The following is a 19,743-nucleotide window of genomic DNA, read 5'->3' as shown; positions in this document are numbered from 1 at the left end:
TTGGTTGAAGAGAGCAACTGGACTTGCTTGACGATTCTTGAAAACGTTTCGCCTCTCCTCCGAAAGGCATCCTCAGTTCTGTCTGACTACTAGGGAGTATCCAGTATTTATCCTCTCATGGATCATCATAGAATCCGAATCAGAATGCTGATGGCTGCATTGTGTACAATACTGGATACTCCCTAGTAGTCAGACAGAACTGAGGATGCCTTTTGGAGGAGAGGTGAAACATTTTCAAGAATCGTCAAGCAAGTCCAGTTGCTCTCTTCAACCAATCACAGATTACTATGTACCTGGACGACTGAGTTTCTTCACAGATATGTTCTGGAGTCATGATTAACCCCTACCAAGGTGATGAAAAGACCACAGTGTGAAAAAAGAAAGGACCTGCTCATGATCCAAAATATATGAGCTCATCAGTCAAGTATGGTGGAGGTAGTGTGATGGCTTGTGCTTGCATGGCTGCTTCCTGAATGGACTCACTAATCATTATTGATGTAACTCTTGGTAGCAGCAGAATGAACTCAAAAGTCTACAGAAACATTCTGACTGCCAATTTACAGAGAAATGTATCCAGTCTTATTGGCAGGAACGTCATCCAGCAAAACAATGACCCAAAACACACTGCCAACTCAACAAAGGACTTTATCAGTGGAAAAACTGGAAGGTTTTAGACTGCACAAGTCAATCACCAGACCTTAACCCAATTGAGCATGCATTTCACATCTTGAAGAAGAGACTGGAGGGAGAAACACCCCAAAACAAGCAACAACTGAAAGAAGCTGTGGGACAAGCATGAAAAAGCATCACTAAAGAAGAATGCAACAGTTTGGTCATGTCAGGTGGTTGACCACTTGATGCAGTTATTACAAGCGAGGAATATGCAACCAAATATTAGGTGTTATTTACTTTAATTTGCTTTAAGACTATCTGTTCCAGTAATTTTGCTTACATAAAGTGAGGAAAAAAAAAACTGGTCTTGCCATTCCAATACTTTCAGAGGGGACTGTGTGTATGTGTGCATAATGCAGTAGTTGCAGAGAATATCTGTTTATCTGGAATTTATAAAGTTTTCAGCATTATTAGTGAAGCCATTTGAAGCAGTCCAAGCCAAACGAATTTGTTTTGCCATTGTTTTTGAGAGCTCTCCTAATATACACTGAAGTCCTGAAAGCAATTAGCTTCTATGTCCTTTATTTGTGTGTTGAATGTTACAGGCATCATACTGTGGTCATATTGATGTGGAGTTCATGTTTATTAACAATATGGAGCAATGCCAATGGATCAGGCAAAAGTTTGAGACTCCCAGCATCATGAACTTTACTGACAGCGAGAAGAGGACCTTACTGGCAAGGCTGGTATGCTCAACACGGTCAGTATTCATTAGTAGTCCTTAGTAATAGAATAATATGAACTAGATTTTTACTTTTTTTTAAATTATTATATGATTTTCCAGTGCCTGCAATAGATCTTGGAAGGGCAGTGTCAGCACTTTCTTTATAACACCCTCACACTCTGTTCCTGATGATTAACTGATTAATTAATGAGTTGAATCATGTATTGGACAGGGAAATCTCCAAACTGTGCTGGACATCAGTCTTGTGTTTCAAAATGTAGTTGTCAGAAGAAAAATAGCTTCTGCTATCTTTCACTTGTTTTGGCTCACATTGGTGATACAGCTTTGAGGACTTTCTGGCTCGCAAGTGGTCTTCAGAAAAGCACTTTGGCTTAGAAGGCTGTGAGGTTCTCATCCCTGCTCTAAAGATGATCATTGACAAGTCTACTGCAGCTGGCATACACAGTGTGATCATGGGCATGCCTCACAGGTATTGCTACTTTCACACACACAGTATATTTTATTTATGAACTTGTATCAAAAGCAATAACAACAGTGTCTCTGTTACAAAGAAGTTGGCTGAATGTCTTGGCCAATGTTGTCAGGAAAGATCTCAATCAGATTTTCTGCCAGTTTGATCCAAAATTAGAAGCTGCAGAAGAGGTACAATGTGACTTGCCTAACTGCCTGCTTACTACCTCAACCCTTTATGTTTTATTAGCATGGCAAATCTGACTGACACATATTTAGATGTTGTTCTCCAGGGCTCAGGAGATGTAAACTATCATCTGGGTATGTGCCATGAGCGGATCAACAGAGAGACGGACAAGAACATCACTCTGTCTCTTATGGCTAATCCGTCTCACCTAGAGGCAGTAGATCCTGTAGTGCAGGGCAAAACTAAAGCTGAGGAGACAATGAAGGGAAGAAGGTAAGCATGAAATTAACACATTTCTGGTCTCTCTCTAATATATATATATATATATATATATATATAACTGATGTGAATCTAGTCTGGTTAACACCAGACCATATCACAAGTGAATATGGTCTGGAATTCGCCTATTGAATTTCTTGTAGGGGAGGTGTGGTTTACGATTGTCAACGGCCGTTTATTGGACGTTGCGAATGTCTATCATTTGGCGTATACGTAGCCCATGGCCAATCATGGCAGTTGTACCCGGTGATGTAGTTAGAGCGACGAAGAGGCGAAGAAGAGAAGGAAAGAGAAAGAGAAGGCAAAACAAAAATAGGAAAACAATGGCACTGAACGATTACTGCCGTTTGTGCAAGACAAATATGAGAGAAGCTAGTTTGGTTCGTATCGCTCGCCGCCATGTTAAATGTGATCCGTAAACAGTCCCAAATAAACTACAAGCTTACGTTTGTCGAGTAGTACGCGTCACCGTCTTTCCACCCCTCCCCACTCTCTGATTGGCTCCCTAACTCAGGCGAGCCTTTAGACCATAGTTTCCATGCTGTCTTTTCAGATCGGAACGATTGTGCAAAGCAGCATGGGATTTCCCAGGCTAATGTGAATCTGGTGCGCACACAGTAATATCTTGTGAACGTTATAGTATCTGCTGCATACACAATAATATCAGATAAAAACAAAATACTATAGTGCATACATGATAATATCAGGTAAGAAAAACGGACAAGAACATCACTCTGTCTCTTATGGCTAACCCATCTGACCTAGAGGCAGTAGAACCTGTAGTGCAGGGCAAAACTAAAGCTGAGCAGTTCTACAGACAAAATGATGCTAAGGCCACACCAATTTAATTAGTTGGTTCTCTGATTTTTTCAGGAAAAATATGAAGCGAGCGGGCAAAATAAAAATAAAATTTAAAAAATGCTCTGATGGTAAAATTAGCGGTGGAAATAGACCAAACAATACAGGCAAACCAGTAAACAGAGTTTCAACATACCTGTTAAAGATTTTACACTTCTTCTGTTCGCTGAATATCCTAACAATCACAAACACAGGCTTTGTAGGATTCCCCTCCACAGGCATGTTTCTTCCACAAGTCTTTATCTAAAGTGAAAGGGGCGATTTGATTGGTTTTCGGCGTCACGTGACCTTTTCTGTTGGCGGGAGTTTGATTTCGATTTTATTTATTTTTTTCATTTTGCATTTTTTTCAAGCGGCGATTCCGAGAACCAACTAATTAAATTGGTGTGGCCTAATTTCTGGATATTACAGTGTCTTGCAAAAGTATTCCTCCCCCTTGGCGTTTGTCCTGTTTTGTTGCATTACAAGCTGGAATTAAAATGGATTTTTGGAGGATTAGCACCATTTGATTTACACAACATGCCTACCACTTTAAAGGTGCAAATTGTTGTTTTATTTTGACACAAACAATAATTAAGATGAAAAAACAGAAATCTGGAGTGTGCATAGGTATTCACCCCATTTTGTACGAAACCCTTTAAATAAGAGCTGGTCCAAACAATTCGCTTCATAAGTCACATAATTAGTTGATTAAGATCCACCTGTGTGCAATCAAAGTGTCACATGATCCGTCACATGATGTCTGTATAAATCAACCTGTTCTGGAAGAACCGTGACTCTGCTACACTACTAAGCAAGCAACATGAAAACCAAAGAACACTCCAAACAGGTCAGAGACAAAGTTGTGGAGAAGTATAGATCAGGGTTGGGTTATAAAAAATATCCCAAAGTTTGAATATCCCAGGGAGCACCACCAGGCGGCACGGTGGTGTAAGTGGTTAGCACTGTCGCCTCACAGCAAGAAGGTTCTGGGTTCGAACCCAGTGGCCGGCGAGGGCCTTTCTGTGTGGAGTTTGCATGTTCTCCCCGTGTCTGCGTGGGTTTCCTCTGGGTGCTCCGGTTTCCCCCACAATCCAAAGGCATGCAGTTAGGTTGATGTGGGGCGGCCTTGGGCTGAGGTGCCCTTGAGCAAGGTACCTAACCCCTGACTGCTCCCCGGGTGCTTTGGTGTGGCTGCCCACTGCTCTGAGTGTGTGTGCGCGTGTGTTCACTGCTTCAGATGGGTTAAATGCAGAGGATGAATTTCACTGTGCTTGAAGTGTGCATGTGACAAATAAAGGTTCTTTCTTTTCTTTCTAAATCCATTATAGCAAAATGGAAAGAATATGGCACCACTACAAACCTGACAAGAGAAGGCCGCCCACCAAAACTCACAGACCGGGCAAGGAGGGCATTAATCAGAGATGAAAAAAAGACACCAAAGATAACACTGAAGGAGCTGCAAAGATCCACAGTGGAGATGGGAGTATCTGTCCATATGACCACTTTAAGCTGTACACCCCACAGTGTGGGGCTTTATGGAAGAGTGGCCAGAAAAAAGCCACTACTTAGGAAAACATATTTGGAGTTTGCCCAACAGCATGTGGCAGACTCTCCAAACACATAGAAAAAGATTCTCTGATCAAATGAGACTAATATTGATCTTTTTGCCCATCATAGGAAATGCCATGTGTGGCGCAAACCCAATACCCTGAAAACACCATTCCAGCAGTGAAGCATGCTGGTGGCAGCATCATGCTGTGGGGATATTTTTCATCTGCAAGGACAGGAAAGCTGGTCGGAACTGAAGGAAAGATTTGTGGCACTAAATACAGGGCAGTTCTGGAGGAAAACCTGTTTGAGTCAGCCAGAGGTTTGAGACTGGGATGAAGGTTCATATTGCAGCAGGACAATGACCCTAAACATACTGCTAAAGTGACACTGGAGTGGTTTAAAAGGAAACATTTAAATGTCTTGGAATGGCCTAATCAAAGTCCAGACCTCAATCCAATTGAGAATCTGTGGCATAACTTGAAGATTGCTGTACACCAATGCAACCCATCTAACTTGAAGGAGTTGGAGCAGTTTTGCCTTGAGGAATGGGCAAAAATCCCAGTGGCTAGATGTGCTAAGCTAATAGAGGCATACCCCAAGAGACTTGCAGCTGTAACTGTAGCAAAAGGTGGCTCTATAAAGTATTGACTTTGAGGGGTGAATACCTATGCACACTCCAGATTTCTGTTTTTTCATCTTAATTATTGTTTGTGTCACAATAAAACAACAACTTTCACCTTTAAAGTGGTAGGCATGTTGTGTAAATCAAATGGTGCTAACCCCCCAAAACTGTTTTAATTCCAGCGACAAAACAGGACAAACACCAAGGGGGAATGAATACTTTTGCAAGGCTGTGTGTGTGTCATTCATATATATATATATATATATATATATATATATATATATATATATATATATATAAAGAAGCACTCTGGGAAAACACATTGGATATCTCTGCAGCTGAATCCAGCTCAACAATGATGGGGGGGAAAAAAAAATCAAGATTTGTTCTGCCTATAGGGGCCTTTCACATGATGTCATTGTAACTGTGCATTTGTTTATTCGGCCATGTTGCCAGGCAAGCTTAGATCTAGATCGAGCCTCGGCGTACTCAAATTAACATTCAACAAGTCCGCAAGTTGGCATAACATGGACAGAACTTTGGTCGAGATGGGAAAGTTTTTAACCAGTTGCATGATCTGGCACTAATTACAGTCTACCGATACATACACAACCGTGTTATACTTAGCAACTCTAACTGAACTACAAAAAACATGGCAAATGTATGAATGTTAAAATGTATATCTGGATGTGGGCTTTGGATGCGATATGTTTTATTAGATCTAATGCTTGGTGAGACTTGCAGCGTGTTTATGTACTGATAATGTAGACTCAGATAAACACCATAAAATTATGCTAGATCTAGACCCTGGCTTGTTCATTACTATTAGAAGTCCACTTTTGAACTTGCCTTTGTCATAAGTTATTTTTCTTTACCAGGAAGTTCCCATAACATTCCTGCATGAAACCTGCCTCAAAATATTGATAGGCATCTGTACTTTGTGCGGCTCTCCAGTGTATTTAGAAGTCCCAAAAACTAAATATTTCAGGATGTCATAGTATCCCAAATCCGGTAGCTGTTTTGCTGAACACTTCAAGTGGAATAAATACATTTTGGGGTAAATTAATAAGAAGCCTTTATTTTTGTCACATGTAAACTCGAGCACAGTGAAATTCCTCCTCTGCATTTAAACCATCTGAAACAGTGAATACACACATGCGCACACAAGTGAGCAATAAGCACACGCGCGCGCGCGCACACACACACCCCTCTCTCTACCCAGAGCAGTGGGCAGAATAAATAATCAACAAATACACTTGTGGATAAATTACACTCACTGGCTACTTTATTAGGAACACCCATACACGTGCTGTTTTATGCAGTTATCTAATCAGCCAATCCCTTGGCAGCAGCGCAATGCATAAAATCAAGTGGATACAAATCAAGAGTTTCAATTAATGTTCACGTCAAACATCAGAATGGGAAAAATTGTGATCTCTGTGACTTTCACTGTGGCATGGGTGTTGGTGTCAGATGGACTGGTTTGAGTATTTCAGAAACTGCTGATCTCCTGGGGTTTTCACACACAAGAGACTCTCAAGTTTACACAGAATGGCATGAAAAACAAAAACACTGAGTGAGTGACAGTTTTGTGGGTGGAAACATCTTGTTAACAAGAGAGGTCAGAGGAAAATGGGCAGATTGGTTTGAACTGCTAGGAAGGATATAGCAACTCTTTACAACCATGGTAAACAGCAGAAGACCACATTGGGTTTCACTCCTGCTAGCCAAGAATAGGAATCTTGGAATGAAGAACAAGTTCCTATTAAAATGGTTGGTGAGTAAATATGAATCTGTGATGCCTGCATGTTTCAGCCTTTGGATGTAACGTGATCTGCTGGTATAATCTAAAATTTTAATTGTTTCAGAGAGATTGTACTGATTGAAGTCGTCTCAAATTTCATTACTAACTGTTGTGTCCAGGTTTCTTTGCTTGCCATGGTACCATGTTGTGTAGCTGATGTGATATTATCTGGTGCACACACAGTAATATCTTGTGAACATGTGCTAGTACCTGGTGTGCATGTGATGTAAGCACTCGATGGCCTGAAAACAAAATTATACAGTGGTGCTTGAAAGTTTGTGAACCCTTTAGAATTTTCTATATTTCTGCATAAATATGAACTAAAACATCATCAGATTTTCACACAAATCCTAAAAGTAGATAAAGAGAACCCAGTTAAACAAATGAGACAAAAATATTATACTTGATCATTTATTTATTGAGGAAAATGATCCAATATTACATATCTGAGTGGCAAAAGTATGTGAACCTCTAGGATTAGCAGTTAATTTGAAGGTGAAATTAGAGTCGGGTGTTTTCAATCAGTGGGATGACGATCAGGTGTGGGTGGGCACCCTGTTTTATTTAAAGAACAGGGATCTATCAAAGTGTGATCTTCACAACATGTTTGTGGAAGTGTATCATGGCACGAACAAAGGAGATTTCTGAGGACCTCAGAAAAAGCGTTATTGATGCTCATCAGGCTGGAAAAGGTTACAAAACCATCTCTAAAGATTTTGCAATGCACCCATCCACAGTCAGACAGATTGTGTACAAATGGAGGAAATTCAAGACCATTGTTACCCTCCCCAGGAGTAGTTGACCAACAAAGATCACTCCAAGAGCAAGGTGTGTAATAGTCGGCGAGGTTACAAAGGACCCCAGGGTAACTTCTAAGCAACTGAAGGCCTCTCTCACATTGGCTAATGTTAATGTTCATGAGTCCACCATCAGGAGAATACTGAACAATAATCGTGTGCATGGCAGGGTTGCAAGGAAAAAAGCTACTGCTCTCCAAAAAGCACACTGCTTCCCTCATATACCACTTATGGCACCATTCATGTTGTTGTCAACAACCAGGTAATAATTAAGCCTCAGATCTACATAATATAGATGATTGTCACTGCCTTCGTAGCAAAACCAGGCTCCAAGTTAAATTCAGCAGAACTCATGTATTGTTTGTTCAGACAAATTGGACTATTTTTCATGTGTTAGATGAATTAACTTTATTTGCCATTACCAGATTGGCTTCACCACTGATCCGCTAATGACGTGCTCCTCTCCTTACTCCACTGATGTGGCTCGTATGGTCAACACACCCATTTTCCATGTCAATGCTGATGATCCTGAGGCTGTGATGTATGTGTGCAGAGTGGCTGCCGAATGGAGAAATACTTTTAACAAGGATGTGGTCATAGATCTGGTGAGCACTAAGCTATACACTCCAGATCTAAAGGCAGTTTCAAGACATCTGGGGGCAGAATGCACAACTGAGATTATGGTACGAGTATTGTATCACACACTACTGTTGATAAGTAGGAATAATTACCTAGAAGTTTAAGGGTTTTAATGAAAATAATGCAAAAGAAATTGGATAGTGGGCTAAAAGCTATATGTTATTAATTACAGTCAGCAATTCATGATGGATGATTTTTTTTTTTGTGTGTGTGTGGTTTTTTTGCAGGTTTGTTACCGTCGCTTTGGCCACAATGAGATGGACGAACCCATGTTCACGCAACCTCTCATGTACAAGCAAAGCCAAAAGCAGGAGCATGTGCTCAATAAATATGCAGACAAGCTCGTTTCTGAGGGAGTTTTTACTCTGCAGGAGTTTGATGTTTGTCACTTGTGCCACGATGATAGAACTATAGTGTCTGACCAGTGATGGATGCATGTGATGATTGAAAACAAGACAATAACATTCATGGCAAAGCTGATCTCTTACTGGTGAATGAGTAAATGCTTAATATATGTGTTTTGTATCAAAACCCATTACAGAGGCTGTTTTCAATTGTTGATGAATTGTGTGATATGTTTTTGCATTGGTGATGCCACATTTGCACTCTAAATTCAAAGCGTCCTACCCCACTCCATCTTGATCTACTGTAGAAAACACAAAGCTTGAACTCAGCCATCCTTCCACTGGGCATGGCTGACATTCTGTCTGGCCCAGCGACAGCTCGTTTTATTTACAAGCGCGTCGCTGTCACTCTCCGTTCACTGCCATAGCTCAGGGGAATACACTCGGGAGAATAAATCGTGACTTACAGCTCACTGTTTTCTGTATTCCATAGCACCTAGGTGCCTTGTGTAATGAATCATTTGTCGCAAATGTGTTTGGTTCTTATTTATTTATTTATTTATTTATTATGAAGCTGGTGCGTGCAATATTTTGCACACAATCAATTATATAGAAATCCTGGTAACTGTTCATAGGAGGAAGTGGCCAAGTATGACAAAATTTGTGAAGAAGCATACACCAGCTCCAAAGATGAAAAGATACTCCACATCCGTCACTGGCTGGACTCACCCTGGCCAAGTACAGTTTTTTTTTTTCTTTTCATCTGTAACTAAGAAATACTTAACAGCCAAAATGTGAGTTTTATTGGGGGGGGAAAACATACCAAAAACATTTCTGTATTTAGATTTCTTTACAGATGAGGGAGAACCGAAGTGTATGAGCTATCCTCCCACAGGGCTCCCTGAGGACATCCTGAAGCATATTAACCAGGCTGCGAGCTCTGTCCCTCAGCAAGACTTCTCCATTCACAGTGGTGATTGTTATCCAATCTAACAGATTTTGTTGCATCTGTCTACTGTATCAGATTTGTTTCAGACTTCACACACTAGTGCAATGATGGTGTGGTTATGGACAATTAACAAAGCTCACTGTGATGCTGCAGCAGTCATGCCGTGGTGCCTATAGGATCTACACAGCTGTGATGTAGCTACACTCAGGGACCATTAAACTAAACCAGGAAGCTTCAGTCTGACAGTTTTAACACTGCTAAATCATCCTAACCACCAACTATTTCAAACAATGCTTCTTTATGGCCCCTAAGCCATAAAGCAGCATATCTTTTAAATAAATGTCAGTCAATATGTAAAGTCTCTTTGCTGCCTAAAACATTTTCATCAATGAGCTCAATTTCTTTTTTATGATCTATGCATATTTAATGTATTATGGAATATTTATTTCCTGATATGTTTTTCTCGTATCATTTTTTTTATTTGAGCATGATCAGGGAGCACATGATATTTCATTACTCAATCCTGATTAAGCCATACATGACTTTATTTTAGTGAATGAATGCAAACTGATGACTAGGAAAAGGAATTAGAAGAAATAATATTTATCTAGAGCCTATATAATTTTTTAAAAATGTCCAATTTTAACTCTGCATATGATTTTAATGGATGTTCTATAACCGTTTTTTCCTCAATTAAAATAAATAGACTGTACCCGTATTTTTGTCTGGTCTCTTACATTTTTTGCCTCTGTCAAATCCCAGGAGTGCTGAGGATCTTGCAAGGCCGTGCCGACATGGTCAGTAAGCGTACGGTAGACTGGGCTCTTGGGGAGTATATGGCCTTTGGTTCTCTACTGAAGGATGGTGTCCATGTGAGACTGAGTGGGCAAGATGTGGACAGAGGAACCTTCAGGTGGGCGTACAAATACAGTGCACCAGCATACTGATCCCACAGAACCTAAATCAGCTTACACTCAATCAAAGCTATGAAGGAGAACCCTAAAGGTGCTACAAAAATTTTTTGAGGCAAAACACTTTTCATGAACATACACTGGACCTTTGTCGCAAAACAGTTTTAACAAAATGTGTCATAAACAAAGCAATCTGTAATTGCAGTTATGAGTTCCATTACCATGAAGAGGACAATGAGCCTACTGTCTCAACATTCAGAATAGCAGAGGGAAGCTCTCTGCACCACAGCTCCATTTAATGTTTAAACAGTGACAGATGACGTCAGTTTGTCTTAGAGAAACATCCACTGGGAGAAAGAGATGCCCACATGGTGTTGTCACGGTACTGCTTCTGTTGCTGTTGAAGGAAACCTGTTTGACAACACCCCACAGCAGCACTACCTCAGATGCACACCCTGCCAGTCCCAGACACACTGCTAATCAGAATTCTCTCACTTGCTTTTCATATGTGGTGTTTTTTTATTTACTGGTCTGCGTTATTGATTTCTCATATATATTGTCATTTCCTGAATGGGATCTGTTTTGTCCTTGTATCAGGAAATACAGGTTTCTGAAGAGAAAATGTTAGTAAGAGGTAAAAGCTGTTGTCTCATGAGCCAGGATTGTGTTTGGATTGATGCTTTCAGTGCCACATGGCTATCTCCAAGCCCTGGGGACCAAACAGATCGCTGTGCCTTAGTCTAACAATCCCACCTTTACCTAACAGCTAGAAGTAATTGATTGTTCCTGAAGGTGTTTGCCCTTTGTTTAGTTCTCCTGATTGATGCAGCTAGCCAATCGAAGAAGAAGAAGCTAGTCCAGTGTAGCACAAAAAGATATATTCGCATCACAGCTGTGTTTAAATTAACATAACAAACAGATTTCAATTAGGGCTAATTCCCTCTTCAGTTTTGCTTTGCTACACCCTCCATTTCAGATTATTTAAGTGTGAATTACTTGCTGCTTCTGTGATTCTTTCAGGAAAAAAAAGATGCCTGTTTAAAGGGCTGATGACACGAACATGACTCTATGCAATTTCTTAAATAAACTATACAACATGGCAAACATGTTAGATTTCTGTTATAATTACGTGAAAAGAAGCTGTTGTTACGCGAATATCCAACTTTTAATTGCACAGCGCAAGAAAACTGGGTCCGTGGCTCGTGGCCATGCTGTGACGTCAGCGGAAGAACACGCTGCGGTTCACTGGCTGTTCTACTCAATGGAAATGGCGCATGAAAACGCCGGTGAACACTCTAGCTCTTCCTCTTCTGGGAGTCTAGAATTGTGTTGTGAGTGGGATAAATCAGAAGAATCAAGTGATGACGAACACAGGTGCATCCAACCGTACAGGTTTGAACCTGTTACTGTGCAATCTGAGAGCGACTCCGACCCCGAGATGGACAGCGGACAGGCAGACAGCCCAGCATTGAACACCACAAGGTTGGATAACAAGGATTGGTAGGTCAACCCGTATTTGTTCAAAATGTTACGGAATCAATATTTTAATATTGTGTATTGTTGTCTTGCATGTGTAAACACTGCTTATATCATGTAAGCCGTATGCTACACTGAATACATAGTTCCTAATGGAGCATGCAAACGGCTAACATAATAAGCTTACGACTATGCCTGATCCGTGATACATTTAGGATAATATTGGCAGGCACGTCTTCTAGTTTATGGCTTCTTAGTTTTATCCTTGAATGAAGCAAAATATTTGATAACCTACATCAGCGTAAGCAAATGACGATCTGTAGCCTACTTGTCTGGCTAAGTTAGCTTTCCCTCAGTGTTTGCTTTAAGAAACAAATTCTTTCAACTTGGCAATAAGAGACCACAATGCAAAGGCAAAATACTACAACTGCTACTACAAATCTGTCACATCAACAAACCAGGGTACTTGCTACCGTTCCCTAACAACGCATGGCAAAGGGTAAAGTGTAGTGTTGCTACGAGTACTTGCTAAAGCCTCCGGTGGAAGATCCTCGATGTGCTGATAAGACATACAGTTCTATATAACACACAAGTGTCACGATAATCACAAAACAGATGCAAATTGTTAAAATACCTAATTTTTAAGCAATCATGTATTGATCTCTTCCGGATAGAATCTATGATAGCCTACCCTCTTTACCCTTTGCCTCTTGTTGCTACTGTAGGCGGCAGTTACATGAAAGCAGCAAGCTTTCACAAGCAAATACATGACTGATATCACGCCGACTTTATGATTATATTTATGATTATCATGAATGTGTACTCTATGATGTGTACTCTATGAGCGCTCTGGAGCGAGTGACTTCCAAGATGGCCGCGCAGACCGCATGGTTATTATTTTTAGCATCATGTCGGAGCACTCTATAGCTCTACGTACCTTTATCTTATGTCGTTTCTCAACACATCAGGCATGAAAACGGGTCAGGGGTGAAAAAGGTGAGAAGGGTGCGCGAGTGGTGACGTGGCCTCTGGTGTTGTTTTATTTTGTTTGGGGGGATCCTCCCCCAGAATAAGTATTATAGCCTCCTTACTAAGTATACTGTATTGACATTTGCACAAGGACAAATACAAATTCAAATACATGTAGTTATAGTGAAATTATGCCCTGGAAAAAATGTGAATAATAGAACGAAGAAAGTGGAGAACACACAAGGAATAGTGATCATTTTTTTTCCTTTTATTTGCCTGGACCACCAGTGTCTCCATGGCCTGCTTTCGCCGAGTTGCCACATGTTTCAGCCTTGCCCGCTTCTCTCCTTCAGCAGTCTGTTTCTTGGCCTGCTGAGCACTGCAAGTTGCTTGAGAGCCATACTTGCTCTGCTGCTGCTGCTTTTCCTCCTTGTTCACCCTCTGCTGGTGTTTGTATGTGGCTGCTGCAGAGTTAATGTTCTTGCACAATGTTCTGTCCACTTCCCCAAACTTCACGTCCTCCCTTCTAAAGAGCTGCATAGCTGTCTTTCCCCCTGGACATCAGCGTGTACTTGACCGTCTGTATTGCATTAAATGTTTCCACATTCATGTTGCCACTCCTTTGATCAATTACATCATTCATCAGACTAAATGAGGACTCGACTCTAGGTCCATGAAAGATGGAGAGGCAACACTTAACCAGTGCACCCAGGGAGGGGTACTTGTCTGGTTTGTCAAAGACATGACCCCACCACTCCACGATGCTCTCTCCCTCCTTGAAGCTGGGGATGGTCAGGTCAACACTGAACCACACAAGTTCCCTCTGGATATCCTAGTCTGCTGGCAAGAGGTGCCCCAGCATACCACTCAGCCTGCCAAGATATGGAAGTACCTGCAGCTTTCAGTTCTTTTTAAATCAAGGCTGAATACTTTCTTCTTTGCTGCTGTCTTTTATTAAATCAAATTTGAGACTTTTAATTTGATTTCTTTCAGCACAGACAGCACTACAAAATGGCGTCTCCACTATACAGTGCCCTCTATAGTGAGTAGCGAGCAATTTCGGACACAGGGATTGTCAAAAGACGCGCGCGCCCTCTTTTGAATGCTGACATAATCAAGCCGGAAGTTTTGTTTGTTTTGATAGCAATCAGGAAAGTTTGAAAAAAGTAGGAAATTCAGTCCGATGACTCAATCCAGCTTCCAGCTTCTGGTGGTCTGGTCTGCACTCTGACTGATGTGTGCAGGAGAAGAGGCGCGAAATGATGCTGCTTGCCCTTCGCAGCGAGATGTACTCGTCGCTATGGCGTCAATATCAAAGCAGGAGGAGGAGGCGCAAACCGGCACGAACTGTCTATGGATGCGAAGCGACCTCCTTGCCTTTTGGGTCAATATCAAACCCCCCCCCCCCCCCCCCCCCCCACACACACACACACACAATTTTTTTTCTCATCGGATCTACAAGATTCACGTAGGTCACCCATTTTGGTTTCAAAACGGCGAATTTCGCCAAAAGGTGAGGGATTTTCATGTATGACACATGTTCTGACAGGAGGACTGTCTTTGAAGGAGTCGCCTTGTCCCAGGCGACTGCTGGATCTGGCATAGCTACTAGTAGACCCCCTCCGGAATACTGTAGGCACTGCTGATGGTAGCAGCACACGTTTGTGCTGAACTGAACACCCAAGAGATTCCTTTAAGCTGGGAAGGGTGTCAAAACAATCCAAATCGAAGTGTTCAGAGCACAGGAGAGCACAGGACGGATGTTGGTGAGGGCTCCCACTTGTCACGAGTGCGCCTGACTTGCTTCACCCACTTCGCATGCAGCTCGGGATCTCTGGGAAACTTGAATAAACTTACCCCATCCTTGTGGGTTTTGGAGCAAAAGCCGGCAACACAATGCGAAGGCATAATAACTATATATATATATATATATATATATATATATATATATATATATATATATATAATAGTGTATAATAATAATACTAATAATGATAAACTGAACACCTCTCGCATCAACAACAAACTGGTAAGTTAGGAGGAAGATTCTTTCGCTGACGTCATATAGCTCCTCCTCCTCTTTCGTCTCCTGGGTGCTGCAGCCCCGTCAAATTTGCCCAAATAGCCGCGTTTATCATCATAACTTGTAAAATAGGCGCCTTCGTGAATTAATATATGGATCATCGGGAATTACTTCTTATGTTATAAAACATCGCCAAAGATGTCAAAAACGTGTCATCAGCCCTTTAATGGTCTCTAAATATAAACTTTGGGTTCACCAAGACCATTTGTTTCCTGTTACTTAATATTTGGATAATGTTGTTACAAAAGACAGTAGGATATGTGCAATCTCTGTCATTCTGTTTAGTTAAAGTCATTCTTTCTCTGCAGCCACCCGACACTTGGATATTCAGTAACTACATAGACCTCTAGCTGCTACATCATTACTGTGATGTTTAAGAGATTGTCAATGCTTGTCTCATTGCATTGAATTTGATGGCAGATTTAAACATTACGTCTGAGTGACCTAGCAAAACTTATCACATCAAATCAATCTATTCTTACCTCCTATGACTTTTTTTCATTGGTCTCTCTTTTTAAAGTAACTCTGAAAAGTAGAAGAGAAAGAGACTTTCTGCAGTGATTTGACACCACAGAAAAATGAAGCAATAGCACAAATTTGCCAGCTTTGTGACGGATGCAAAAAAAAGTGCATTCAGGCTGCAAATGACTTCAGTTGGATAGGTTTTTTTATATAACACCTGTGCATCTGTATGTTTTTGCAGTACTGACACATAATGGCCACTTTGACTTTGCAGTCATCGTCACCATGTCTTGCATGACCAGGAAGTGGATAAGCGCATTTGTGTTCCAATGAACCATATACTGTATGGCAGAAGCAAGCTCCTTACACAGTGTGCAACAGCTCCCTGTCGGAGTATGGAGTTTTGGGTAAGTAACCACTGGTCCGCATTATCCGAAGTGTCTGTACTATATATTTCTCAAAAGGAAAAAAAAAAAAACTCATTTTAACACAATGCACAGCTAGTTATTTGCTGGTATATTTTCAGCTGTTAGCATGATACATTCTTATGCGTTTAGTTTGCATTTAATGTATATGTTGTGTGCTGGAATAGGTTTTGAGCTGGGCTTTGCTATGGCCAGTCCCAATGCCCTTGTGTGCTGGGAGGCTCAGTTTGGGGATTTCCACAACACGGCACAGTGCATCATAAACCAGTTCATCAGTCCAGGCCAGGCTAAATGGGTCCAAAACAATGGCATCGTCCTTCTGCTACCCCACAGGATGGAGGGAATGGTCAGTACACTAAGGCCAAGTTTACATTAGACCGTATCTGTCTCGTTTTCTTCGCGGATGCACTGTCCGTTTACATTAAACCGCCGGGAAACGGGAATCCGCCAGGGTCCACGTATTCAATCCAGATCGTGTCTGGTCCGGTGCTGTGTAAACATTGAGAATACGCGGATACGCTGTGCTGAGCTCTAGCTGGCGTCGTCACTGGACAACGTCACTGTGACATCCACCTTCCTGATTCGCTGGCGTTGGTCATGTGACGCGACTGCTGAAAAACGGCGCGGACTTCCGCCTTGTATCACCTTTCATTAAAGAGTATAAAAGTATGAAAATACTGCAAATACTGATGCAAATACTGCCCATTGTGTAGTTATGATTGTCTTTAGGCTTGCCATCCTTCCACTTGCAAGTGGTAAGTGATGTGCGCTGGGATCTCACACACAGCGGCTCAGTCCCGAATCACTGCTCGTGCGCTTCACTCGTGCGCTGTGTGAGCTGCGCAGGGCCGGAGTGCGCACCCTCCAGAGGGCACTCGCTGTTCAGGGCGGAGTGATTTGGAGCGCAGGATGCCTGCGGAGCCGAGCGTATCCGTGTATTGGCGTTGCTGTGTGCACGCGAATCGTGTACTGGTGTTGCTGTGTGCACACTAATCGTTTTAAAAACGTTAATCTGATGATCCGCTGATATGGTCTAATGTAAACCCCACCTAAACCTTTACTAACCTCAGTGTCATGGTAGTACACATAATACACAACTATATGATGTATGCTAGGGCACAAGGACACAAGTAAGATGAATGAATGAAGGTTAATGAGCACTCTGATAGGGACTGCTAGTAAGCTTAATAGGGGATTTAAATACACGTCTAGTTCGGCTTATATCCATGCATGTTAAACATTTATAGATGAAACAAATGTAATCATCAGTAACAGTTGTGTAATATTGTCATCTGTTATTAAAGATAACTGCTGGGTTATTTTTTTCTGTGCCCTAATAAGTAAAGCTACAGTCATGTGCATTTACAATGATGCAGTTGGGGCGGTTGGATTTCAGAAATGCGAGTCTAATAAACTCCATTCTAACTGCTGAAGCAAACCTGTACTACCAGAGAACAAATGATCATGGCCTTGTTTCTTAATGCTTACTCTTTAAGGCAAAGTAATTGCATAGGGATCAATATTGATGACTCAACGTTGTCAGGGCCTTTGCAAATGAGGACGTCATTCTTCAGCTGAGCTTGCTATGTGAGGGGTGTGTGTGTGTGTCTGTGTGTAACCAGGGCCCAGAGCACTCATCAGCAAGGACTGAGCGTTTCTTGCAGATGAGCAAGGATGACCCTGATCACTATCCGGTGAGTAGGGGCTTCTGTAATGATCCTTTATAGGATCCCATTTATTGCCTATTTGGTTAATGCTTAAAAAGACCGTTATTGATGTCTTTTACTTTTCAGTCTTTTCATTTTCAGTAGTGTGTGAAGGTCACTGCATAACCACAGAATATTAAATAGTTAAAAAAGTAGCTTTATTAGTTTGTCCTCTCCTATCAAACCAGGACACTATAAATAAATATATGACAGCATGTCCATGACTACAATCCGCCATGGTATGATTCCTCTCTGTCTCTATTAATACAGTGGTGCTTGAAAGTTTGTGAACCCTTTAGAATTTTCTATATTTCTGTATAAATATGACCTGAAATATCATCAGATTTTCACACAAGTCCTAAAAGTAGATAAAGAGAACCCAGTTAAACAAACGAGACAAAAATATTATACTTGGTCATTTATTTATTGAGGAAAATGATCCAATATTACATATCTGTGAGTGGCAAAAGTATGTGAACCTCTAGGATTAGCAGTTAATTTGAAGGTGAAATTAGAGTCGGGTGTTTGCAATCAATGGGATGACAATCAGGTGTGAGTGGGCACCCTGTTTTATTTAAAGAACAGGGATCTATCAAAGTCTGATCTTCACAACACGTTTGTAGAAGTGTATCATGGCATGAACAAAAGGAGATTTCTGAGGACCTCAGAAAAAGCGTTGTTGATGCTCATCAGGCTGGAAAAGGTTACAAAACCATCTCTAAAGAGTTTGGACTCCACCAATCCACAGTCAAACAGATTGTGTACAAATGGAGGAAATTCAAGACCATCATTACCCTCCCCAGGAGTGGTCGACCAACAAAGATCACTCCAAGAGCAAGGCGTGTAATAGTCGGCGAGGTCACAAAGGACCCCAGGGTAACTTTTAAGCAACTGAAGGCCTCTCTCACATTGGCTAATGTTCATGAGTCCACCATCAGGAGAACACTGAACAACAATGGTGTTCATGGCAGGGTTGCAAGGAGAAAGCCACTGCTCTCCAAAAAGAACATTGCTGCTCGTCTGCAGTTTGCTAAAGATCATGTGGACAAGCCAGAAGGCTGTTGGAAAAATGTTCTGTGGACAGATGAGACCAAAATAGAACTTTTTGATTTAAATGAGAAGCGTTATGTTTGGAGAAAGGAAAACACTGCATTCCAGCATAAGAACCCTATCCCATCTGTGAAACATGGTGGTGGTAGTATCATGGTTTGGGCCTGTTTTGCTGCATCTGGGCCAGGACGGCTTGCCATCATTGATGGAACAATGAATTCTGAATTATACCAGCAAATTCTAAAGGAAAATGTCAGGACATCTGTCCATGAACTGAATCTCAAGAGAAGGTGGGTCATGCAGCAAGACAACGACCCTAAGCACACAAGTCGTTCTACCAAAGAATGGTTAAAGAAGAATAAATTTAATGTTTTGGAATGGCCAAGTCAAAGTCCTGACCTTAATCCAATCAAAATGTTGTGGAAGGACCTGAAGCGAGCAGTTCACGTGTGGAAACCCACCAACATCCCAGAGTTGAAGCTGTTCTGTACGGAGGAATGGGCTAAAATTCCTCCAAGCCGGTGTGCAGAACTGATCAACAGTTACCGGGAACATTTAGTTGCAGTTATTGCTGCACAAGGGGGTCACACCAGATACTGAAAGCAAAGGTTCATGTACTTTTGCCTCTCACAGATATGTAATATTGGATCATTTTCCTCAATAAATAAATTACTAAGTATAATATTTTTGTCTCATTTGTTTAACTGGGTTCTCTTGATCTACTTTTAGGACTTGTGTGAAAATCTGATGATGTTTTTGGTCATATTTATACAGAAATATAGAAAATTCTAAAGGATTCACAAACTTTCAAGCACCACTGTACACAGCAGCACTAACTAGAC

The 19,743-nt window shown here is 41.3% G+C and overlaps 1 protein-coding gene across 1 annotated transcript in view; it reads left to right on the top strand.

The window, feature by feature from the left end:
- Window positions 1–19,743, top strand: part of ogdhl (oxoglutarate dehydrogenase L) — a 47,293-nt gene that overhangs the window by 11,795 nt on the left and 15,755 nt on the right. Inside the window, 15 exon segments of the mRNA XM_060924965.1 lie at window positions 1,218–1,372; window positions 1,680–1,826; window positions 1,909–1,999; window positions 2,101–2,242; window positions 2,245–2,293; window positions 8,092–8,149; window positions 8,313–8,492; window positions 8,754–8,906; window positions 9,506–9,608; window positions 9,715–9,843; window positions 10,582–10,732; window positions 15,995–16,064; window positions 16,067–16,127; window positions 16,313–16,491; window positions 17,768–17,839. Of these exon segments, the coding sequence (XP_060780948.1) occupies window positions 1,218–1,372; window positions 1,680–1,826; window positions 1,909–1,999; window positions 2,101–2,242; window positions 2,245–2,293; window positions 8,092–8,149; window positions 8,313–8,492; window positions 8,754–8,906; window positions 9,506–9,608; window positions 9,715–9,843; window positions 10,582–10,732; window positions 15,995–16,064; window positions 16,067–16,127; window positions 16,313–16,491; window positions 17,768–17,839 (1,740 nt within the window).

The sequence above is a fragment of the Neoarius graeffei genome, chromosome 7, assembly GCF_027579695.1.
Source record: "Neoarius graeffei isolate fNeoGra1 chromosome 7, fNeoGra1.pri, whole genome shotgun sequence".
NCBI classification, from domain to species: Eukaryota; Metazoa; Chordata; class Actinopteri; order Siluriformes; family Ariidae; genus Neoarius; species Neoarius graeffei.
This window is presented reverse-complemented; position numbering and strand designations above follow the sequence as displayed.